This window comes from Myxine glutinosa, chromosome 14 (genome assembly GCF_964187855.1).
Source record: "Myxine glutinosa chromosome 14, kmMyxGlut1.1, whole genome shotgun sequence".
In the NCBI taxonomy this organism is placed as follows: Eukaryota; Metazoa; Chordata; class Myxini; order Myxiniformes; family Myxinidae; genus Myxine; species Myxine glutinosa.
Window position 1 is genome coordinate 75,483,947 of NC_136274.1, and position 26,172 is coordinate 75,510,118.

The 26,172-nt window shown below is 43.8% G+C and overlaps 1 protein-coding gene across 8 annotated transcripts in view; it reads right to left on the reverse strand.

Annotated features, from left to right (window-relative positions):
* The window catches only part of LOC137439922 (uncharacterized), a 206,586-nt gene that overhangs the window by 175,758 nt on the left and 4,656 nt on the right, over window positions 1-26,172 (reverse strand). For 7 of the 8 annotated variants that reach the window (XM_078768274.1, XM_078768270.1, XM_078768271.1 and 4 more), the window contains exons 2-3: window positions 13,516-13,592; window positions 13,180-13,301 (exon numbers count right to left, since the gene is read on the reverse strand). In XM_078768274.1, the coding sequence (XP_078624400.1) occupies window positions 13,180-13,260 (81 nt within the window). In that variant the 5' untranslated portion in view covers window positions 13,261-13,301; window positions 13,516-13,592. Of the gene's footprint in view, window positions 1-13,179; window positions 13,302-13,515; window positions 13,593-14,430; window positions 14,699-26,172 lie in introns of those variants that run through there. The other variant, XM_078768266.1, reaches the window with a different exon arrangement.

Genomic DNA, 26,172 nt, shown 5'->3' on the forward strand with positions numbered 1-26,172 from the left:
TGGGGGTGCAAGGCCGGAGAGGAGTCGGTAGAAGACAGAAAGACCACCTACCTGCCTGCGGTGAGTGAGTGAAAGGCCCTCAGAGATAGCTTCATCGCGGGAGATTCCAATAATTCTGAAAGCTTTGGTTTCAACAGCGTGAAGCCGAGCTAGGTGTGAGGCAGGAGCACCGGCCCATAGGGGAGAACAGTATTCCATTGAGCTGCGGATGAAAGCCTTGTATGTGGTGAGGAGCTCAGGTGTGCCGAGGAAGGACTTCGCACGACGGAGGATGCCCAGTCGGCGACTGGCTTTGGAGGCCAGCTTGGAAATGTGGTTTTCCCAAGAAAGATCATGGCAGATAGTGAGACCCAAAATCTTGAGCGACAGAACTTCTTGGAGAGGATTGTTGAGAAAGTAGATGGGAGGGTTGTCCAGTCGATCTTTTCGGAGAGACATAGTAAGAATGTGAGATTTGTCAGGATTGAAAGACATGTTCCACTTGTTTGACCAGTCTGTGATTTTGTCCAGGTCTTCAGAGAGTGAGGAAGCAGCAGACTGCCGATCTGAGGGAAGAGGAATGGAGCGGCAGAGAGTGGAGTCATCAGCAAAGAGATAGAGAGGATTTTCGAGAGAGTCAGAGAGATCATTGATGAAGACCAGAAAAAGCACGGGGCCCAGAACATTGCCTTGGGGAACTCCAGCCTGAACAGGAAGAGGAGATGAGAGAAACCCATTCAGGGCCACACGTTGACGACGACTAGAGAGGAAGTCCGCCAGCCATGCGTGGAGATTTCCATGGATACCAAAGGAGGAGAGTTTGGTGAGCAGAGCGGGGTGCCAGACCGTGTCGAAGGCACGTGATATGTCGAGGGAGACAGCTCTAATTTCCTGTTTGGCATTGAGGACCTCCATCCATTGTTGAGACAGCAGAAGCAGCATGTCCAGAGTAGAGTGACCTGGTCTGAAACCAAATTGATGATCAGAGATCAAGCCATTGGAGAAGAGGAAAGATTTCATATCCGAAGCAATGATGGATTCCATGACTTTGCTGATAATTGGGAGAAGGCTGATTGGTCTGTAGTTGCTAGGATCTGTTTTTGCACCTTTTTTGTGCAAAGCGGTGATGTTGGCTGATTTCCAAGCAGATGGCAGTTGACCTTGAGCAAAAGAGAGGGTGAAGAGAACAGAGAGAGGGTGAGATAGAGCAGCAGAGCAGGATTTTAGGACCCGTGGGCTGATGCCGTCGGGTCCAGTTGCAGAATCAGAGTCGAGGGTTGACAGAAACTTTTCCACCTTGTCAGGAGGAAAGGACACGGAGTCCAGGAGCAGCAGGGTACGACTGGGTATGGTGGGTACAGAGAGGGATGGGTTTGGGACACAAGATTTAGAGGCGCAAACAGAGTTGAGGCATTCAGCTTTTTCACGTGCGGAGTCAGCTGTGTAGCCGTTTGAGGTAAGGGAGGGGATGGAGGGGGAACAAACACCAGAAACGGATTTGACCAGACGCCACCAGGATTTGGAAGAGGGAGACAGATAAGAGAGTTCGGTCTTGAGAACGGAGAGATATTGTTTCCTGGCTCTCCTGAGGGTGGACACACACTTGTTTCGGGCTTTGTGAAAGGAAATGAGATTTCCTTCCGTTGGATTTGCTTTCCAGGAGACGAAGGCAAGTTGTTTCTGGGCAACAGCCTCACCACAAGATTCCGTGTACCATGGACGGGAGGAAGGGTATGACAACTGAAGACGAGATGGGATAAATCTCTGCATGAGAGAGAGCAATTTACTTTGGAAGAATTCCCAGGATGAGTTGATGTCAGAGGTGGTAGAGATGGGAGACCAGTCCAGATGATTGATGGCTGCTTGAAGACCGTGCCAGTTGGCCTGAGTGAAATGCCAGACTCGTCGACGCTGAGCAGGCTCCCTGGGGATGGTCAGAGAGATGTCCACTTTAACAAGGACATGATCAGATGATCCGATCGGAGCAGAAGAAGAGCAGCAGACATTTTCAGGGAAGTTAGTCATAACCAAGTCCAGAAGAGAAGATGTTCCGTTGACTGAGATCCGGGTCGGGAAATTGACAGATTGTGTCAGTCCCAGTGAGTCGCAGAAGTCCTTTGCTGAGGAGCCATGGCTGGTGAGAGAGGTACCCACACCCAGCCAACTGGCATGATGACAGTTGAAATCACCACATATGAGGAAGAGAGAGTTGGGATGAGTAGATAGAAGTTGGTCCATATCATCAGACAGCGAGATGTAGATGGAGTCATCACTGTTTGGTGGACGGTACAACACACATATGAACAAGAGGTGGGAGCGAAGGGGAAGCCGTAGCCAGAGGTATTCCTGGGGGTGAGGTGGAGAGAGTGCAGTGCAGGGCGAGTGAGGAAGAGAGTTTTTGATAAAGATAGCAACCCCGCCTCCAGGACGAGGCTCAGGTCTATCATACCGGAGGAGGGAGTAGCCCGGGAGAGATACTATGGAATCAGAGACATCATAAAGGAGGAAAGTTTCTGTTAAGCAGATCACGTCTGGTTTGACAGAAGCAACCTGTATGGAGAGATCAGTTAAGTTTGAACGAAGGCCCCGGATGTTTGAGGTCCATACCGTTAATGAAGAGGAAGGGGGAGCATCAGATACAGAACAGGGGGGAGGAGGGGTAGGGTAAGATGTGGAAGAGGTGGAAGAGGTAGGGAGAGCTGTTGAAGGTGTGTCAGAGATTTCAGAATAGCTCGGAGAAAGGGAAGGATGGGGCGGACAAAAGGTTTGATGGTGATTGGGTGAGCCACAATGAGGTGTTATTTGAGGAGGGGGAAGAGCGAGGCAGAAGGTTGGGGGAGATGGAGGTGAGAGTTTGAAGGGGGAAGAAGCGGGGAGGACGCTTTGAGGAGGGGGAGTGAGAGGGGGGAAATTGAGAAGCAATGAGGGTGGGGAGATTTGAAGGGGAGGGGTGAGGGGGGAGTTTGGGGGAGGGAAGGGGCAAGGGGCAAGGGGAGGGATTTGAAAGGGATGGGATATGGGGGAGATTTGGATGGGAGGGGTGAGGCAGGAGTCTAGGAGGGGAGGGGCGAGGGGGCGTCTTGGCGGGGAGGGGTGAGGGGGTAGTTTAGGAGGGAGGGGGCAAGGGGGGAGATTTGAAAGGGATGGGTGATGGGGAAGATTTGGAGGGGAGGGGTGATGGGGAAGATTTGGAGGGGAGGGGTTATGGGGAAGATTTGGAGGGGAGGGGTGAGATTGGATTTTTGAAAGTGTACGATTTATGGGAAACGAACATTTATTGCAAAATGAGTTTCTTGTGACCTTCGAGTTAAAAATACGTTTAAGGACGCTGGATGGAGGATGGAGTGCAGGAGAGTTTAGGGAATGTAGAAAAAAGGCACTATAGGAGATGGATATTTTTTTTGGGATGAATTGATTTGGTGAGCAAGTCGAAAGCAGCCTTTTAAAGAAGAAGAAGAAAAAGGTGTTATAAAATATGACGGAATACATAACTTGAGGGGAAAGTGTAAACATTGAAGGTTAATGAGTGAAAACTATCTGGGGAAATGGGGGAGAAACACGTGGTCGAAGAACGAACGAACGAATAAGAATGAATAAACGAATGAGAACAGAGAAGGAAATGTTGTTTGTTTGTTTGTTTTTTTTTTTTTTTTTTTTTTTTTTTTTTTTTTTTTTTTTTTTTTTTTTTTTTTTTTTTTTTTTTTTTTTTTTTTTTTTTTTTTTTTTTTTTTAGTTGAGATTTACACAAGGAAGTAGGCTATGGGTGAAAAGCCTGGGAATATAGAGAACGAAAGTTATTGGATCACAAAAGACGGACCGCTGAGAGAAAAACAAAGCCTCAAGGTTGTACAGTGCACACTGTACAAGGCCTCAAGACACGACACGGCAAACAGACGATCAATTTATGAAAGATAAACACCGAGAAACAACCAAAGTTGCACACAATAACTTCACACACCGAAAGATAAATACAGTTTCGACAAAATACAATTGTGAACAGACTTAACTTCGAAAAACGTGGAGACCGTGTGGAGCTTCGAAAATCCCTGCCGCCGTCTCCAAGATCTCGCGAGATCTCAAGGATTCTCTCTATTTCACGGTCTCTTCTCCGATATTACTGTGTCTGTGCGCACGCCCCTGTGCACGTGCCCCAGAGGGACTTTTGGGGTCCTTGGGGACTTTTGGGTATTTTGGTCATTAGGTACTTTTGGGTCATCTGGGTCTTTTGGGTCCTTTTCCTCATCAAAGACTTTTTGGGTAATCTGGGTCTTTTGGAAATTTTGGGTTATCTGGGTATTTTGGATCTCAAGTGTTAAAGGGTCTTCCAAGGTCTAAGGCTAAGGGGTCTCCAGCAGTCTAAAGGGTTAAAAGGTATATTTGATTAGTATGTAATGAATTAATAGACGTCAAAATGTATGACTGACACACACACACACACATTTTGTAGATTGGTGTCTCCCACGATGAAGCTAATTCTGAGGGCCTTTCACTCTTTCCCCGCAGGCAGGTTGGTGGTCTTTGTCTTCCAACGATTCCTATCCGGCCTCGCTACCCCTGCTCTGTCTGTGCTCTGTCCCCCAAATATTCCCACAGGTCGTACAAGATCTGTCAGCAACTCTCTTATGGTGAAACTGCCAAAATTAAGACTCTCTGCTCACCTGCACTCTTTCATTCCTCTTTACTCCCACCTCTGGAACAAACTCCCTCACTCCCTTCAATCCCACTCTCCCCTCCAGGTCTTTAAAACAGCTGTTCACCACCATCTCTTGTCTTCCCCCCCATCCAAAGCCTTGCTCTTTTCTACCCCCGTTAATTCACCCCAGATCCACATTTTTGAAATTCAAACCTCTTTCCTGGAAGTCCTTGCAGTGTCCATATGTTTTATACCTCTCCCACCTCCCCCCAAGCCCTCTCCCTCCCACATTTCTCTCTCTGTCCCTGCTCTCATATGTTGTGTTTGTGTCCTTCCCCCTCTCTCCCCATATTGCCTACCGCTCCGCTTATTTTGTGTTTTATGTGATTAATGTTGGCTCTTTCACGAGCCTCGATCTTGTATACAAACAAAATAAAAAAATACCTGTACCAAGTTTGAATTAGATCACTTCAGCCGTTCTCAAGTTATAGACTTATTACAGATTTGACCTTTGACCTCAAAATTTAATAAGTTGATCTTTACATCATTATACATACCTTTACTAAATTTGAATTGGATCACTTCAGCCATTCTCAAGTTATAGACCTATTACAGACTTTGACCTTTGACCTATGACCCCAAAATCTAATAACTTAATCTTTAGATCATTATACATGCCTGTACTAAGTTTGAATTGGATCACGTCAGCCGTTCTCAAGTTATCGACCTATTACAGACTTTGACCTCTTGACCCCAAAATCGAATCAGTTCATCTCTACATCATTCTACATAAGTGTACCAGATTTGGTCAGAATCTCATCACTGGTTCACAAGTTATCACGATAACTATTTTTTTCTTACCTAACATGACCTCTGCCCTTTGACCTCTTGACCCAAAATCTAATCAGTTCATATTTACCTCATTATACATACCTGTGCTAAGTTTGACTAAGGTCCCTTTAGCCGTTCTCAAGTTATCGTGGTAACGAAAATCAATCACGGACGGACAAACCGCCGGACGGACAGCCGGACGGACAACCAGACGGACAACCAGACGGACAACCAGACGGACAACGTGAAAACAATGTCTCCGGCGACGCATAAAAACCACCATCTTGGAAACACCATGTGTTGTAAACTATGCTGGTCATTCTGCCTTCCTGCTCCACAAGATCCCTTAAGTCACAGTTCTGTGCCACAATGGTCTGCCAAGGTCTTGAGGCGCGTCATTATGCACCAACTCGGAAGTGTCCCTTTGTGCATGCCCATTCACGCTGCCAACTGCTACATCAAATTCACTGTCAGCTATGGCCCTCTCCCTCCATCCCTGCACAATTTATTGGATTCCAGTACTTTTTTTTTTTGTTTTTTGTATACTGAATCGAGGCTCGTGAAAGAGCTAACATTGACTTCACAAACAAATCAACCAGACAAACAAAATATATAAAAAGAGGGAGCGGAAAACAAGATGGGGAGAGAAGGGGAAGCACACAAACACAACTTTTGAGAGCAGGGAGATGTGTGGAAGGGAGAGGGCTTGGGGGGAGGAGGCGTGGGAAGGGGGGGGGGGGGAGGGAGAAGTATAAAACACAAGGACACCAAGGACTTCCAGGACAGAAGTTGCTATTTCAAAAAAGTGGAATTGGGGTGAAATTAGCAGGGGTAGAAAAGATCAAGGTTTTGGATGGGGGAAGATAAGACATGGTGGTGAACAGCTGTTTTAAAGACCTGGAGGGTGGAGTGGGATTGAAGCTTTCTATGCAGCTTTCAGGTATTAAGTACACACAAATAACTCCAATGGGCCTGCTGTAAATACTGTAAAGTCAAGTGTATTTGATTAGATGAGGCTAAAGATAAGAGAAAGTTAAGTTTTGCTTAAATGGTTTTATTGACATTTTATTGCTGGGTTGCCGTTGGGATTTTTACTTTCACCAGAGGAGAGGGGATTGCATTTGGGTCCGTTTGTTACCTCCACCAACAAAGGTGGATGGAGGTTATGTTTTGACATCTGTCTCTCTGTTTACGTCAGTCTGTCTCGTTACTTGCGAAAATCGAAGATTTTTCAAGTATATTGGTTGGTCTTGCGCATTATTCTGTCTGTCTGTCTGTCTGTCTGTCTGTCTGTCTGTCTGTATGTCTGTCTGTATGTATGTCTGTCTGTATGTCTGTCTGTCTGTATGTCTGTCTGTATGTCTGTCTGTATGTATGTATGTCTGTCTGTATGTATGTATGTATGTATGTATGTATGTATGTATGTATGTATGTATGTCTGTCGCCTGCAGGTCACAATTTTCAACCGATCTTCACAAAACTTCACCAAACGGTATAGTTGTTCATAAGCAAGAAGCCTATTGTTTTGGGGGTCAAAAGGTCAGAAGGTTGAAGGCCAAAGGTCACCAACTTTGTCAAATTTCTAAAATCCTCAATTTTCATCTGATTGACTTGAAATGTGAAGAGGATTTGCATATCTGGTCATTGAATTATACCATGTATATTTTAGGTCAACATAGACCAAAAGGTCAACATAGGCTGCATTTCTAAAATCCTCAATTTTCATCTGATCGACTTTAAAATTTAACAGCATTTGCATAGTGCCTCACTGAATTGGAAACCAACTATTTTTGAGGTGAAAAGGTCAACTCAAGGTCAAACTTCCAAAATCAACAATTTCATCTGAAAAAAATCATCACTTTTCATCCTGTGATAAAAATGAGAAGTGATAGGGTGACAGGGCCAAATGTGAGTTTTGATTAAGATCGTCAATTTTAATCTTGATGAAATGGACAATTTGATGGATCAATGGCAACCTTTTTTGGGGAGAGCGAGGGGGGGGGGGGGGGGGTGGATTTTGCAAGTGTTATGCTCTGCATGACGTCTTCTCGTTTGTTTGCGAGTGTGATAACTCGCGAATGCTTTCAGCCATCTTTGTCAAACTTTACCAGAAGATTCTGAACGCCAAAAGTGAGGCCGGCAATGTTTTTGACAATATAGGTCAAAGGTCAATGCCAAAGGTAAAGGTTATCTAATTTGTCCGTGCGATATCTCGGACATCCTTTGAGATAGGACACTGAAATTTGGGCACAATAGCGAGCAAGTGCCTTGGCAAAAACAGTGTTTTTAATTTTTTTCATTACTCATTTAATTCATTAATTGCTTATTTTTCGATTTATTAGGTCCTTATTTCTTTTCTTTCTTGTCTGGGAAATATCTCAGACACCTTTTGAGCTAGGAATCTGATATTTGGATATGACAGTGACCAAGTTGATTTGGCTATAAAAGGTATTTTTGATTTATGTTTCGTCCGAATGAGGACGAAACATAAAGGTCCAGGGATCAAGCTCAGCGATAAAGGGTATTTTTGATTCATTGGTTAATCAATTAATCGATAATTATTTTTAAAAATAATTGATAATTACTTGATTAATTTTCAAAAAGTTAGATTCAGATGAAGTAGTGGTGGTTTAGGTATGCTATTAGCCAATTGATTAAGAAATGAATTATTTTACGATTATTATTGATTTATTTTAATAGCACAATTAATCAATCCATATTATCGCTACCGCCTGACACCTTCTTGTTTGTTTGTGAGTGCGATGACTCACAAATGCTTTCAGCTATCTTTGTCAAACTTTACCAGAGTATTCCAAAGAAAAAAGTGAGGCTATCAATGTTATTTGACAATATATATATTATATATATATATATTTATATATATATATATACATATATATATATATATATATATATATATATATATATATATATATATATATATATATATATATATATAGAGAGAGAGAGAGATATATATATATATATATATATATATATATATATATATATATATATATATATATATATATATATATATATATATATGTATGTCAAAAGTCGGGGTGACAGTGATATAATTTGCATAAAACAGATACAACCAAAAGTGTTTTCGTGACGTCAAACTTAACACAAATGAGTTGAAAAACATGACCTCCAAATTTCCGAGCAGATCTGATAATCCGATCGTTATGAAAACACAGGATTTCTGTGGGGGCTCGGGGCCAGATGCATTTCCAAAATGGCGGCAATCCGTTGATGTATAATGTCGTTTCCATTGCAACGAAGTCGTCCATGTTAAAGTATAAGGGTTTATTTTAGGAACAAAAAAGAAGAAGAGGGTAACCAGAAATGCTTCAAAATACAGGTATCAAATTGCCAAACGCCGCTGATCATCAACATTCCTAGCAACAGTGTTTTTTGGCTGTGTAGATCAGAGGTCAAGGTAACGGTGACTTAATTTACATACGTGACGGTACTCATATTCCATCAGGTGATTACAGATTCGCTATGGGGCCACTGATGGGAAAGACATCGTCAAAATGACCGTGTACAAAGGTCAAGGTTCCCTTGATTAAAGTGTATCTGGGGTGAATTAGCGGGTGTAGAAAAGATCAAGGTTTTCGATGGGGGAAGATAAGAGATGGTGGTGAACAGCTGTTTTAAAGACCTGGAGGGAGGAGTGGGGTTGAAGGGAGTGGGGAAGTTTGGTCCAGAGGCGGGAGAAAAGAGGAATGAAGGTGAGCAGAGTCTTGATTTTGGCAGTTTAACAATAAGAGGGTTGCAGGCAGATCTTGTGCGACCTGTAGGAATATTTAGGGGACAGAGCACAGCGGGAGCAAGGACGGAGAGGAGTCGGTAGAAGACAGAAAGACCACCAACCTGCCTGCGGTGAGGGAGTGAAAGGCCCTCGGAGTTGACTTCATCACGAGAGATTCCAATGATTCTGAAAGCTTTGGTTTCAACAGCGTGAAGCCGAGCGAGGTGAGAGGCAGGAGCACCAGCCCAGAGGGGGGAACAGTATTCCATTGGGCTGCGGATGAAAGCCTTGCATGTGGTGAGGAGCTCAGGTGTGCCAAGGAAGGACTTCGCACGACGGAGGATGCCCAGTCAGCGACTGGCTTTGGAGGCCAGCATGGAAATGTGGTTTTCCCAAGAAAGATCACGGCAGATCGTGAGACCCAAAAGCTTGAGCGACAGAACTTCTTGGAGAGGATTGTTGAGAAAGTAGATGGGAGGGTTTTCAAGTCGGTCTTTTCGGAGAGACATAGTAAGAGTGTGAGATTTGTCAGGATTGAAAGACATGTTCCACTTGGTCTTTGCTGGTCTGTTTGCTGCTTTGTGAACAGGATATCTCAAAACGTTGTGGACAGATTTGGACAAAATTTAGTGGAAAGGTTGGGTATGTGACAAGACCAAAATGGTTAGATTTTGGTGAAGATCTGGATCTGGTTAGAAATGGTTAGATTTTGGTGAAGATCTGGATTCTGACCTGGATCCGAGATTTTTTAAAGCGATTCTTCACCATTGAGAGACAGGGCAAAAAACGATATATAGCACGACATCTCAAAAAAGCTGTGGACAGATTCGGATGAAACATGGTGGACAGGTTGGGTGTGTGGCAAGGACAAATCGATTTGATTTTGGTGAAGATCCGGATACGATAATGTTTTATGTTTTTACAAGTGATTCTTCACCATTGAGTAAAAAAAAAAAAAACCACCTTTAGAGGCCATTTTTCCCCGCAAAGTGGGGGTTGGCCTTTTTCGGGAACCGTGGTTGTTGTTGTTTTTCGGTCCCCTATTTGAAGCAATGTTTTACGGCCGGATGCCCTTCCTGACGCCAACCCTTTTTGCTGCCTTTAACGACAAACAGGGAATTACCAGTGAACTGGTACTCAATTAGCCGACCTCGGAAGGATGACAGGCTGAGTCAACCCCCCTGGCGTTAATTCAGCGATCGACCGGGATTCGAACCCAGGATCCTTGGATCCTAAGCCGGCACCCTAGCCGCTAGCCCAACACCAGGGATTCAGGGATTCACCATTGAGTGATAGGGCGAAAAACTATATACAGGATGATATTTCAAAAACGTTGTGGACGATTTATGACAAAACTTGGGGGATGCATTGGTTAGGTGACAAAAACTGGAAGCAGACAGGATTTTGGTTCAGGTCCGAATCCAGATCTGACCAATCAGTGGGATACAAAACGTAAACTGTTCATCCTGACAGAGGTATGCTCTCTACTGAATGCTGTTCCAATTTCTTTGTTACTTGCAAAAAGTCGAAAAAATTTCAAATATATTAGTTGGTCTTATGTCTTATTGTCTGTCTGTCCATCTGTCTGTCTGTGTGTATGTATGTCAATCACCTACAGGTCACAATTTTAAACCGATCTTTACGAAACTTCAAGAAATGGTGGAGTCGGTAATAAGGAAGCCTATTGATTTTGAGGTCAAAAGGTCAACATAAGGACCCGAAAGACCCCGAGTACGCAAAAGACAAAACCACACAAACATGTTCCGACGAGGGTCTGCAATCTCCGGTTGCGCTTTCTTGTTGTTCTTGGGATATAGCCCAATTTTCGTGAACAGGAATTGCAGAAGGCTGTCTTTTGGTGTGCTCATTTGTTCTTCAAGTCACTCAATAATTAGTCACTAATTGACTGCGTGCTCAGAGGCGTGACTGCAGGTGTGCGGCTTTGCTGTGCCCTTCTGGGCATCGCTCCAACTTCAAATGACTGTGGACTGGCTCGATCCCTGGACACGTGACGGTGCCGATATATTTAATGTGCAGAAGCAAATGCTAGCGGTTAGTACAGCTAATTTACCCTCACAAAGAATGACATACTCAATGAGGATAGGTAGACAATGCGGAATGGGGAGGGAGGAGGGCTTATATTCCAGCAAGGACTCCAACCCAAATGGCTTAAAGAGTAGACTACCTGTGGGTCATCATGTCAACCCTTGTTTATCAGCTATCTACTATATAAGAGAGATGTCTGTCTCTGTGTGTGTTTGTTTGTCTGTCTGTGTCGTAAATCTTTCTCAGAGATGGCTGAACGGATCTTCGTCAAACTCTCAGAGGTTCATCAGTGAGTGCCTGGGAGTGTTTTGGGCAAAAAAGTTCGTTTTTTTTAGAGTTAAAAAATATATATATATATTTCGCTCGATAGTGCCCAAGCCTTTTTAATTAATGACAGTTATATACAAGGACATATTCGCATAAATAAATACAAAACAATCACCAGACATTTGAACACAAATAAATCAAACAATTCCCGAAGTGTACGAAGTTGGTAGTACGGCTTCTTCTTCTTCTTCCTGATCACATCACACTTAACTCAAACGTGATGAACGCCACATTCACCCACCAGCATGTATATGAACCCCCCTTCCTCTCCTGCCCCCCACCCCTCCCCTCCCCTTCCCCCCTATAACCCCCCCTTCCGCCCACCCTTTCCCCCCCCACCCCCACCCGGCAACGCCGAGTACTTCTGCTAGTATTATATAACCCGGTCCGTCTTTTGAAAAAATGGTCTGCCCAAATATTTTTCCCACTATCCTCATTCACTCCACACCTTGTGCTTACGGTCCCTTACACAGTGATGTGCGAGTGTGGGCACGTAAGGACCACCACCTACCCCACCCCTCAGCGACCATCAAGCAATGCCAAAACAGATGAGGAATCCCAAGAGCGCTCACAATACACCGCGGATACAACGATCGTAGTCTGGTTTTACCATCATCATCTCCAGGATTTTAAAGCCAAGGTTATACAGCTTGTGTGCGACGCAGTTGCCAAATTTGTTGAAAAATAATGCTGAAAATGAAAACACCAAAACTATTCATTGCAGTTATTATATTATTATTACTATTATTATTATTATTATTATTATTATTATTATTATTATTATAAGAGCGCACCCATGTTCATTCATCAGTGAAAAACCATGGTGCTTTCAATCAAAGTAGTTAATGTATGGAACAGTGGCCGCAGAGACACTAGATAGGTCGAAACCAGAATTAGATTGGTACATAAGAACATTTGGGATAGAGGGGTACATCGTTATTGGCAGGACTGCAAGCTGCTTGGGTATGGATGGATTATTGTACACATTTGTAGTAACTGCAATGTCTGCGAGAGGGACTCGTCAAAGTATGAATGTGCTGTCCTTACCCTTAACCCCCCTGTGACTAAAAATAAATGAAACCACAACACTGGTGATGCCCTGTGCTTGCCCCACAGTTCTTCTTCTTCTTCCTCTACCACTCTTCCCTCCATAGTTCTCCCCTCTCAATCCAGCGAAAGCCTGGTGTTGGCTTAACCGTTAAGGTGGCAGGCTTGTGATCTTAAGGTCCTGAGTTTAAACCCCAGTCATGGCATTGAATTAACACCAGGTGGGTTGAGTCAACCCGTCATCCTTCCGAGGTTGGCAAAATGAGTACCAGGTGACTGGTAATGGAGGCATTGCATCACCGGCACAGCCACACCCCCAAAATTATGCAGTCAAGCAGCCACATTACAAGAACCACCACAACCACCACCACCCGCCCAGTGAAGTTAAGTAGATAAACCGATAGCTCAAATTCCACACGGCCCAGACATGGGCTTTGTCCTTCTCCTGTGTCAAAGTTCCTTACGTACCTTTTTATGAAGAGTGCACGCAAATGCACCATTTAGAGCTCGACACACAAGCATTTTGCTCACTTAGATAGGCCGACAATTCCGTTACCTTTCGCCGAAGGAATTCCAGCTCGTTCGCAGGTGACATCGTACCGTCCCCGTGTGCTCGGGAGGACAGAGCCTCGCGCATGTCGTTAGTCTCTCTCTCACCTGTCACCTAATTAACACCGCCTGCACAGAAGAGCAGCAAACGGTGTTTGTTGCAATTAATGGGATGTCACCTGAAAGCACCGTCTTTTGGCTACTGCGGTAATGCCGGTGCAAAGCATTTTGTATACATCTCAAAATGTCAGGTCAACAGGAAAAGGGATGCTTTGTTTTCTGCCTGCAACTTCAAAAACGCTGCATGTGCTGCAGGAAGGGGGGAAAAAAAGAGGCTACGTACCTTGGATTTGCAATGGAAGGTCTTTATGCAGGATACGAACACCTTTTCCTCCTTATAGCTTCACACGGCGAAGGTACCTAGCAGAGGAATACACAATTTTAGGCCAAGATCAACCATCACTACCACTGTGGAAACTTCTATCGGATATTTGGAAGTGTAGATCTCATAACACATGAATGAATGAATGAATGATCGTTTTAAGGCCATTTTCCCCGCAAGAGCGGGGGTTAGCCTTGCAGGCCCCATGAGCTCATGGTTCCCTGTTTGAGGCAATGTTTTTATGGCCGGATGCCCTTCCTGACGCCAACCCTTGGTCACGATCTTCGATGCGCAGGGATACGGTGTACCTATTCTAAACCAGGGTACACACCGGGATCATTCATCCCAGCAAGCCGGTACTCAATTTGCCCGACCTCGGAAGGATGACAGGCTGAGTCAACCCCCCTGGCGTTAATTTAGTGATCGACCGGGATTCGAACCCAGGATCCTAGGATCCCAAGCCGGCACCCTAACCGCTAAGCCAACACCAGGCTCATGATAACACATGCATGTTTTGTATTCACGCAAAGTCTTGAATAGTAAAATTATACCCACCAGGAACTATTGTCGTGTTTCATTACACACAAAATGCTATCCTGAGAAAGCGCTTGGCAAACAAGCATTAACCGGGCGCGACGCGTGAGAAGAGCAATCGGGGTTAACCCCGCACCGCGCTCACCAAACATGTTCCTGGGTGAGCATGAAGCAAAGCATCCCACAAATACAGGAAGCCACTCACACAGGCCAAACAAAACCTCGAGTCAATATGGCAAAGGAGCAGCTGCTCATCGCATCATCCTGCCTGTGGATTAAACCTTTCCCCTGAATCACCTCCCTTGAGATCTCTCCCCCCCTTGACCTTACTTCAAGTCTCACCTCACTCAACATTCTTCCATCCCGTCCCCTTCTTTGCTCAATCTTTCACCATTTTGACGTCGTCATTGTCCATGAACATAGAACATTTACCCAGCATGTCCGTCGACCAACTTCAAGCCACTTAAATAAAATGTAAACCAAAAAGTTCAAAAGAAACATTTTCAAACCGGACAGAATGAGAGGGAAGAACAAGAATCCATTTCTTTTTCTTTCAAGTACTTTAGTGATTCGAGGCTGAACCAAGTGAGCAAGAGGATCTCAAAGAGGCAAAGAAATGGGACAGCCAAAGAATGATGCAGCAGCCAAGCAACTCAGCTGGTGAAAACATGGCAGGGGAGGAGGAAGCAAGAGGAAGGAGGATGTGAGTATGCAAGATGTTTACACCAGGGATATTTCCTTATTTAGAACGTGCACTCCTAAGTCGCTCGATTACATCTCCTCCCTCCGAACTTCGGGTCGAGACGTGTGTGGGTGAAATGGTGATCCACGCAACGTCTAGTAATTGAGACATCACCGGTTTACGCAAGCTGAACGTCATCGCAAAGCTCGCCGGTGTGGTTATCCGGTCTACCAGGCAGCACTGAAGACTTTCCAAACCTCCAAGCTAAGCACCTCAGACATTTTGCTTTATCTTAATTTCCCACAATACCTTAAAAGGGCAGGAACCAAAGTTATATAGACCTGCAGCTGTCACAACCAGCGCAGGTGACGTATTCAATTCTGAGATTAGTTCAAAATAGCATTTTGTTTTGCGCAACCTGAAGGATGTTCCTGACCTCGCCCTTTGTCTGAAGACCTTCTTAAGATTCAAAAAGCTTTCTGCAGGTTATTGGTTATTGTAGAGATTTGGAAAACTAGGGTTTGCATTAACTGCTGGTCAAGGGGAAAACAGCTCCTTACATTGCTAATTACCTCCGCCACCATAGGTGGACTGGGGTTATGTTTTCACCCCTGTCTATCTGTGAGCAGCATATCTGAAAAAGTTATGGACGGATCAATACGAAACTTAGTGGATGGATTGGGTGTGTGACAAGGACGTATCGATTCGATTTTGGTGAAAATCCTGATCCAGATATTAAATTTTTTAAGAAATTCTTTAACATTGAAGGATAGGCCCAAAAACAATATCTCAAAAAGCTATGGACAGATTCGGAAGAAACTTGGTGGACAATAACAAATGGACAAGGGTGTGTGACAAGGACAATTTTTTCAATTTTGGCGAACATCTCAATCCAGATACGAGAATTTTTAAAGCGATTCTTCACCATTGAGAGCTATGGGCAAAACAACACTTAGTACAACATCTTGAAAGGTTGCGGATGAGTTATGACAAAACTAGTTGGACAAGTTGGTGAGGTGACAAGAACAAGCGGATTCCATTTTGGTTCAGACCTGGATGCAGATCCGGCCTCCCTGTGGGATACAAAACGTAAACTGTTCAACATAGCGGAGGTACGTGCTCCATCGAGGGTCGTTCTAGTTTCATCTCTGGAATGCAAAGATCTCACAATTACGTTCATTAGTACAATTTCAGGTGTTTATTTTTATTAATTATTTTTCCAATGTAAAATAAATGGTGTTTTACGCTTTCTCAAACTTTCAGGATCAAATCAAAGACATTTCAAAATATCCGCAGAGTCTGTGATGCTGATTTGCTATTCTCTCACAGACTTTCCTAATTTTGCTGCAATGGTATAAGAAACATCCTCAGGGCCTGACTTTAGCCGAGCTATCATAATATTTAAAATGTTCTTGCCTGCAATTCCTCAATTCACAGCATGCGGGTCTCTTGAGGCAAGCATCAGTGGACCCACCATTCGGGATTGCGGGGCTTTTGCCCCACCGCTCCCTACTCCACTCGAGTTAGCAATTTGTTTGTTTGAAAAATTGCTGTTATCCTCCATCGCTAGTCCCCTTCCTTGTCGAGAAAATTCAGGAATCCGTGCAGCAAATTATTCCATTTATGGCAAAAGATTAGGCCAGCCTTCGGAAAAACTAATAAACCTGGGCAGCAAAGGCAAACAAACATTATTCCTGCAACAAAACAGACATGACCAGAATGGACATAACCGGCAACAAACAGACATAGCACGCAGCGATTGCACGCATTAGAGAAGGAATGCAAAAACATTTCATAAATTCAGTGGCTTGCTCCTCATTTTACTTCATCTTTAACATGTAGAAGTTTTCAAGATTCCAAATCCACATGACAAATCTTTCTAAATACCAAACAATTTGTCCAGCGATATCCGAGTCAACCGATCTCTTCCCCTCCCCGACCCCACGTACCCCTGTAATTGTCTGAAAAAGTAAAGCGAGGACGTGACAAACTGCACAGTCATTTTCACGTGTTCATCAACTTTCACATCATCAGCTACTGGTCTCAAAAGTTGTGTCTGCATGCAATTGAGACAGGATGCATTTTAAAAACCAACATACAACTTACACATGTAAAGAAAGCAATTTCGCACACCCAGAATGGTAGGGTTATCAACCTGAAAATAAAATCTCTTTGTCAGTGCTGTATTTAGGATTTTCAGTTGCAGGTCAAAATTAAATATTGCAGGTCTAGGGTCGGACGACTACAGGCCGAGGGTCAGGGGCCCTGGAGCGGGCACCAGATGCCGGGGGTTCCTCGAGGGTCGCTCCTGCATTCTCAGCCGATTTTGACTGTAAAATAAGCACAAGAAACACCCGCTCCCTTCTGAAGCATTGGCAGGTCGTCTCCCACCGTTCTCCTGGGAGCGGGGGAGGGCGGGGGTTTCTTTGTGCCCATGACCTGACCCTGGATACAACCAACACAAAACAATACTCCTTAGCTAGCTTTGGTGTACTTCTGATAATTTAAACATTTTAATCGGCCTTTTTTTTTTAAAGTTTATTTAAAGTTCCTCCTTTTGCTATACAACAACAACAACAACAACAACAACAACAACAACAACAACATGCATTTTAAGGCCATTTTCCCTGCAAGAGCGGGGGTTAGCCTTGCGGTCCCCATGACAATCTTCTCCATCTTGCCCTATTTTCTGCATCTCTCCTTGTTAACCCCCTTGCCTGCATTTCTTCTTCCACCGTTATTAGCCAAGTTTTTCTCTGTCTTCCCCGTCCTCCACTTCCTTCCACATTCATTTCCATCACTCTTCTCAACCAGTCACTTTCATCCTTCCTCAACACACGACCAAACTATCCCAACCTGTTCGTCTTCACAGCATCCATCACAGGCTCTATTCCCATCATCTTTCGCAATTCATCATTTGTCTTCCTCTCTCAACGATACTCCGCACATCCACCGAACCATTCGCATTTCCACCCTTTCTAGCCTTCATTGCTGCTCTACATTCATTACCCATGTCTCGCTCCCATAAATCATAACACTTCTCACACATGCAGCATACACCTTTCCCTTCAACTTCAACGACACTTTTGCTATGACATTCCAAATTGAGCTCAGGTGCATGCAATTTGCCTTGATCATCCTTGAGGTGTCTCTACAACTTGATTGGAGTCCATCTGTGGCCAAATCAATCGATTGGCCATGATTAAGAAAAAAAACACCTCTCTATATAAGGTCCCACAGTTGACGGGGCATGACAGAACTCCACCATAAAGTCCAAGGAACTGTCCGTAGAACTCCGAAATATAATTATGGGAAGGCATAGATTTGGGGAAGGGTAGAAAACAATTTCTGGTATTGAAAGTTTCCTATAGCACAGTGAGCTTCATAATTAGGAAATGTAATGAATATGGAACTACCCAGACTCTTCCTAGAGCTGGCCATCCGACCAAGGAGACTCACTCTGCTTTTTATTAATATAAGATTACTCCTGAAGGGGAGTGTGTCCATCTGCCTGCTAGATTTCCAGCTCTTTTTTATTAGAGTATCCCTGACGAGGGTTAAATAGTTAGTCGTGGCCAAAAATATTGGTACCCTTTCACTTTTTTCAAATAACTCACAATTTTCTCGAAAAATAAGTTGAAATTGGCAAAAGTATTTGGTGTCCACAACTCTTTATTTCACTGTTAATATTACAGAACCTTTGTTTTTGATTCAGAACTTAATATATCCTTTTAAATCAGAAAATAATAAGAAATGGCATTGACAAAATTATTGACACCCGAGACTTAATATTTGTTAGCACAGACTTTGGACAAATTAACTTCAGTAAAGTGCTTCCTATAGCCATGAATGAGCTTCCTACATCTCTCTACTAGCAGTTTGGCCTACTATTCTTGTGCAAACTGCTCAAGTTCTCCCATATTTGAAGGGTGCCTTCTCCCACCTGCTGTTTTCAGATTTCCCCACAGGTGTTCAATGGGATTTAGATCTGGACTCATTGCTGGCCACTTCAGAACAGTCCAGCGTTTTGTCTTGAACCATTCCTGGGTGCTTTTTGAAGTGTGTTTGGGGTCATTATCCTGCTGCAAGACCCAAGACCTTCGATGGAGACCCAGTTTTCTGACACTGGGTTGAACATTGCGCTCCAAAATGCCTTGGTAATCTCCAGATTTCATGATGCCATGCACACATTTAAGGTACCCGGTGCCAGAGGCAGCACAGCAACCCCAAAACATCACTGAACCTCCTCCATGTTTGGCTGTAGGGAAGGTGTTCTTTTCTTTGAACGCTTCATTTTGTTTTTTGTAAACATAGAGATGATGTGCTTTACCAAACATATGTCATTTGGTCTCATCTGTCCACAGGAATTTTGGCTTGTTCAGGTGTGTTTTGGAAAACTCCAGTCAGGGTTTGTTTTGTTTTGTCTCTGTCTCTGTCTCTGTCTCTGTCTCTGTCTCTGTCTCTGTCTCTGTCTCTGTCTCTCTCTCTCTCCAGTTGAGGTTGACTCAGCCTGTCATCCTTCCGAGGTCGGCTAATTGAGTACCAGCTCACTGGTAATTCCCTGTTTGTCATAAAAAAGCGACAAACAGGGTTGGCGGCAGGAAGGGCATCTGGCCGTAAAACATTGCTTCAAAAAGGGGACCAACAAAAAAAAACAACAACCACGGTTCCCGAAAAAGGCCAACCCCTGCTTTGCGGGGAAAAATGGCCTCTAAAGGTGGTTCTTTCTTGTTTCTTTCTCTCTCAGCAGTGGTGTCCTCCTGGATCTCCTACCATTTAACCCCCTTTCATCGAGATGGCGACAGATGATGCGTTGAAACTGTCGTACCTTATGTCTGAAGGTCAGCTTGAATCTGTTTGGCAGTTGATCGAGGTGCTTTCTCCACCATTCAAACAATGCTTCGCTGCAATCTTCGATCAAGTTTTCTCTTGCGGCCACATTCAGAGAAGTTGGCTACAGTGTCGTTGGCCTTAAAGTTCCTGATAACATTGCGTATGGTGGACACAGGAACATCAAGATCTCTGGAGATGGACTTATAGCCTTAATTGTCCATGCTTGGTTACAATCTTGTGTTGGACCTTTCTGGTTTTCTTTCTTTTCCCCATGCTCATTGCGGTACACACAAAACAGCAGTGACACAGAAACAGCAGAATGACTCCTTTTGTCCATTAAAACTGGATGAATGAGTGATTTTATATTGCAGGCACCTGCATCTCACCACAGGTGAGTTCAATTACAAAGTAGAGGAGAATCACCTGCGTGAAATCTAATTATTTTTAACAACTTCTCAAAGGTGCCAATAATATTGTCTGGGCCATTTTAGGATTTCTGTGTGGATTAAGCTAAGATCTAGTAATTTTTCAGCCTTTTTGTTTTGATCCACTGCAAACCAAAGAAATACAAATGTGAATACCAAAATATTTTTTAATTTCAACAATTTTCTGGAAAAAATTGGTGCATTATTTGAAAAAAGTGCAAAGGTGCCAATATTTTTGATCACGTCTGTGAATGGCTTTCTTTTTGACCGGCATGGTTCGACTACTTTCGGAACTCAGCCACATGCTGTATCATTCGGTATTCGGTATGGCGAGACGGAAGCCTCTCCTCAATGAAAGACACATGAAAGCCCGCTTGGAGTTTGCAAAAAAGCACCTAAAGGACTCTCAGACTGAGAAACAAGATTCTGTGGGCTTTCATGTCTTTCACTGAGGAGAGGCTTCCATCTGGCCACTCTACCATATAGCCCAGATCGGTGGAGTGTTGCAGTGATGGTTGTCCTTATGGAAGTTTCTTCCATCTCCACACAGGATCTCTTGAGCTCAGCCAGAGTGACCATCGGGTTCTTGGTCACCCCTCTTACCAAGGCCCTTCTCCCCCGATTGCTCAGTTTGGCCGGACGGCCAGCTCGAGGAAGAGGCCTGGTTGTTCCAAACTTCTTCCATTTTTTTGTTTTTGTTTTTGTACACAACATCGACGCTCGTGAAAGAGCTAACATTAATCACACAAAAAGGCAACCGACACATCAAACACAAAATAAGGGGAGCGGAACACAAGGTGAGGAGAGAGGGGGAATGACACAAACAACATTTGAGAGCAAGGACATCGAGAGAAATGTGGGAGGGGGAGGGCTTGGGGGGAGGTTGGAGAGGTATAAAACACATCAACACTGCAAGGACTTCAAGGAAAGAAGTTGGAATTTCAAAAAAAGTGTATCTGGGGTGAATTAGCGGGGGTAGAAAAGATCAAGGTTTTGGATGGGGGAAGATAAGAGATGGTGGTGAACAGCTGTTTTAAAGACATGGAGGAAGGAGTGGGATTGAAGGGAGTGGGGGAGTTTGTTCCAGAGGTGGGAGAAAAGGGGAATGAAAGATTGAAGGTGAGCAGAGAGCCTAGATTTTGGCAGTTTAACCATAAGAGGGTTGCTGGCAGATCTTGTGCAACCTGTAGGAATATTAGGGAGACAGAGCACAGAGAGAGCTGGGGGAAGAAGGCCGGAGAGGAGTCGGTAGAAGACAGAAAGACCACCAACCTGCCTGCGGTGAGCGAGTGAAAGGCCCTCGGAGTTAGCTTCATCGCAGGAGATTCCAATGATTCTGAAAATTAAGATTCCAATGATTCATTTAAGAATTATGGAGGCCACTGTGCTCTTGGGAACCTTCAATGCAGCAGAGGTTTTTTTTTGTAGGCTTCCCCAAATCTGTGCCTCGACACAATCCTGTCTCTGAGCTCTGCAGGCAGTTCCTTCGACCTCATGGCTTGGTTTTTGCTCTCATATGCATTGTCAGCTGTGAGACCCTTTTATAGACAGGTGTGTGCCTTTCGAAATCATGTCCAATCAATTGAATTTACCACACGTGGACTCCAATCAAGGTGTAGAAACATCTCAAAGATGAACAAGAGAAATGGGAGGCACCTGAGATAAATTTCAAATGTCATATCAAAGGGCCTGAATACTTATGTCAATGTGATATTTCAGTTTTTTCTTTTTAATAAATTTGCAAAACTTTCTAAAATCCTGTTTTCTCTTTGTCATTATGGGGTATTGAGTGGAGATTGATGAGGGAAAAAATGAATTTAAACGATTTCAGCATAAGGCTGCAACATAACAAAATGTGAAAAAAGTGAAGGGGTCTGAATACGTTCTGAATGCACTGTATGTATGTATATGTAAATATACACATAAATATAAATATATATATGCAGTCACGTGAAAAAGTAAGTACACCCCATGTAAAGTTTTGACTTTTTCAACATACAGATATTTGATCTTCATTTCGACAATATTGATCGATAAAGGTGATATAATATAACAAATATCATGAAGCATTTACATTTTGTAGTCCATTGTATAATTTAAATAAACATAAATGCAAATTTCGCAAGTGGAAAAAGTAAGTACACCCTTGGCTCGAATAGGTGGTATTGCCCCCTTTGGCAGAAACAACCTCAAGTAGGCGTTTCTTATAACTGTCTACCAGTCTCTGACATCGACTGGGAGAAATTTTTGCCCACTCCTCCATGCAGAATTATTTCAGCTGTGCGATGTTTGAGGGGTTTCTTGCATGCACAGCTCGTTTCAAATCCCCCCACAACATCTCGATGGGATTTAGATCCTGGCTTTGACTTGGCCATTCCAGAACCCTCCATTTCCTTCTTTTCAGCCATTCCTTGGTGGATTTACTGGCATGTTGAGGGTCATTGTCATGTTGCAAGGTCCACCTTAGGTTGAGCTTCAACTTTCCGACAGATGGCCTCACATTATCCTCAAGCACCCTCTGGTACAATGAAGAATTCATCGTGGATTCTATGATGGTGAGCTGCCCAGGCCCTGATGCAGCAAAGCTGCCCCAAACCATAATATTTCCACCACCATGCTTTACAGTTGGTATCAGGTTCTTGTGGTCAAATGCTGTCTTTGGTTTTCGCCAAACATGTCTTCTGGTACTGTGGCCAAATAGCTCTACCTTTGACTCATCTGTCCAGAGCACATTGTTCCAGAAGTGCTGGTCTTTGGAAGGTGTTCATTGGCAAACTTTAGTCTTGCCCTGATGTTCTTTCTGAACAGCAAAGGTTTCCTCCTGGCACACCTCCCATGTCGATCAAATTTGTGCAGCCTCTTTCTTATGGTAGACTCGTGCACTTTGACATCAACAGTGGCAAGAGCTACCTGTAGGTCCCATGATGACATTCTGGGGTTCTTAGAGACTTCTTTCAGCATTTTGCGGTCTGCTCTTGGGCTGAACTTGCTGGGGCGGCCTGGCCTGAACAAGTTGGCAGTTGTTTGGAATCTTCTCCACTTGTAGATGATCTTCCGGACAGTCGAATGATTGATTTCAAATTGTTTGGAGATCTTTTCAAATCCCTTCCCCGACTCGTAGGCATCTATAACCTTCTTTCTGAAGGCCTCAGAGAGCTCTTTTGATCTCGGCATGGTGACGCCGCACACTTCAACAACAAAGAGCAAACCAAACTAAATGTCTGAGGTTTAAATAAGACAGGTTCCTCCAAGATCCTCTCTAACGATGTTCTAATCATTTGCACCTGAGCTGGTACACCTGATTCTAATTTTAGGCATTTGAAGTAGTGATAAATGTCGGGGTGTACTTACTTTTTCCACATGCAAAATTTGCATTTATGTTTATTTAAATTATACAATGAACTACAAAATGTAAATGTTTCATGATATTTGTAATATTATATCACCTTTACCTATCAATATTGTTGAAATGAAGATCAAATAGCTGTATGTTGAAATATGTTGAAAAAGTCAAAACTTTACATGGGGTGCACTTACTTTTTCACATGACTGTATACAACAACAACAACATGCATTTTAAGGCCATGTTCCCTGCTAGAGCGGGGGTTAGCCTTGCGGTCCCCATGACAATCTTCTCCATTTTGCCCTATTTTCTGCATCTCCCCTTGTTAACCCCCTTGCCCGCATTTCTTCTTCCACCATCTTTAGCCAAGTCTTTCTCGGTCTTCCCCGTCCTCTACTTCCTTCTACATTAACTTCCATCACTCTTCTCAACCAGTCACTTTCATCCTTCCTCAATACATGACCAAACCATCTCAACCTGTTCCTCTTCACAGCATCAATCACAGGCAATATTCCCATCATCTTTCGCAATTCATCATTTGTCTTCCTCTCTCTCAACGATACTCCACACATCCATCGAACCATTCGCATTTCCACCCTTTCCAGCCTTTGTTGCTGCTCTACGTTCATTACCCATGTCTCGCTCCCATAAATCAATAACACTTCTCACACATGCAGCATACACCTTTCCCTTCAGCTTCAGCGACACTCTCCTCCTCAACAGCACGCCACTCAGTTCCCGAAACTTCTTCCATGCACATCTCACTCGAGCAACCGTTGCCGAGTCTGATCCACCTTCTCCATTCAGCATGTCTCCGAGGTAGCAAAATGTTTTCACACCTTCCAGCTTCACGCCGTCTCCAAGATCCAACTCAACATTTCCTCCATCTGCAGCTCCCTCTGTGCACACCTTACATTTGAATGTAGCTGCCACACTGGTTAATGACCCTCTCAGACCACTACATTTTTGATGAACCCACTCAGCACACATTGTACATTGAATGGAGTTCACTCCGACACCCTTCCTGCACACAGCACACGGCACACGGCCACTTCCCAGTTCTTTCCACCTCACCACATGCTTTACCACTAGCCATCACCTTTGTCTTTCCGATATTCACCTTCAGACCTTTTGTCTCCATACATTCCTTCCACTTGTTCATCTTTTCCTTCAGTCCATCCATACTTTCCGCAATCAACACCAGATCATCTGCATACAACAACTCCCACGGTAAACCCTCCTTTACGGTCTGAGCCAGCACCTCCATCACAGCTACAAATAGTAGTGGACTTAGTACCGACCCCTGATGCACTCCCACCTTCACCTCAAACTCACCACTGTTCCCGTCCTTCGTCCTTACAGCTGTGCGTGCTCTTTTGTACATTGCCATCACTACTCTGATCAACCATTCCTCCACTCCTAACTTCCTCAATGCCCATGTCAATACTTTGCGTGGAACCCTATCGAATGCTTTCTCCAGATCAACAAACCCAAAAAACAACTTCTTCCTCTTATCCATGTACTTCTCCTGCAACTGCCTCACAATGAAAAGCGCATCTGTCGTTCCTCTTCCTGGCATAAATCCAAACTGCATTTCGTCGATCTTCACTTTCTTCCTTATCCTCCTCTCCAACACCCTTTCCAATACCTTCATTCCATGCTCCAATAACTTTATCGCTCGGTACGAGCCACACTCCAGAGGGTCACCTTTCCCCTTGTATAGAGTGACGAGGGTACTCAGTTCCCAATCCACTGGAATGCGGCCTTCTTTCACCACCAGATTACAGATCTCTGTCATTCTCTTCACGCCCCAACTTCCTGCTGCCTTCAACATATCTCCCACAACTCCCGTCGGCCCTCCCGCTTTTCCACTCTTCATTGCTTTTATCGCTTCCTCAACTTCCTTCTCGGTTATCTTCTCTGCTAATTTTAGGCATTTGAAGTAGTGATAAATGTCGGGGTGTATTTACTTTTTCCACATGCTAAATTTGCATTTATGTTTATTTAAATTATACAATGAACTACAAAATGTAAATGTTTCATGATATTTGTAATATTATATCACCTTTATCTATCAATATTGTTGAAATGAAGATCAAATAGAGCTGTATGTTGAAATATGTTGAAAAAGTCAAAACTTTACATGGGGTGTACTTACTTTTTCACATGACTGTATATACACATATATCTATAACACTAACACACACACACACACACACACACACACACACACACACACACACACACACACACACACACACACACACACACACACACACACACACACACACACACACACACACACACACACACACACACACACACACGATGCATACAACTTAGGGCTGAGATATCAAAAGATTGTTGTCCAACTTCATGCAAAATCATGACATCTCCAACACCATCATCATCATCATAACAGGAGGGCTACGGAATCATTTCAAAGAGTGAACATGTTTATTTTCCACTATGACGTGTATTCCGTATGTAGAAAGTTTCAAATCAGAAATAATCTCACTCACAAAAAAACCAAAGCTTTCAGAATCATTGGAATCTCCCGCGATGAAGCTAACTCCAAGGGACTTTCACCCACTCACTCACCGCAGGCAGGTTGGTGATCTTTCCGTCTTCTACCGACGCCTCTCTGGCCTTGCCCCCCCAGCTCTCTCTGGGCTCTGTCCCCCAAATATTCCTACAGGTCGCACAAGATCTGCCTGCAACCCTCTTATGGTGAAATAGCCAAAATCAAGACTCTCTGCTCACCTTCACTCCTCTTTTCTCCCACCTCTGGAACAAACTCC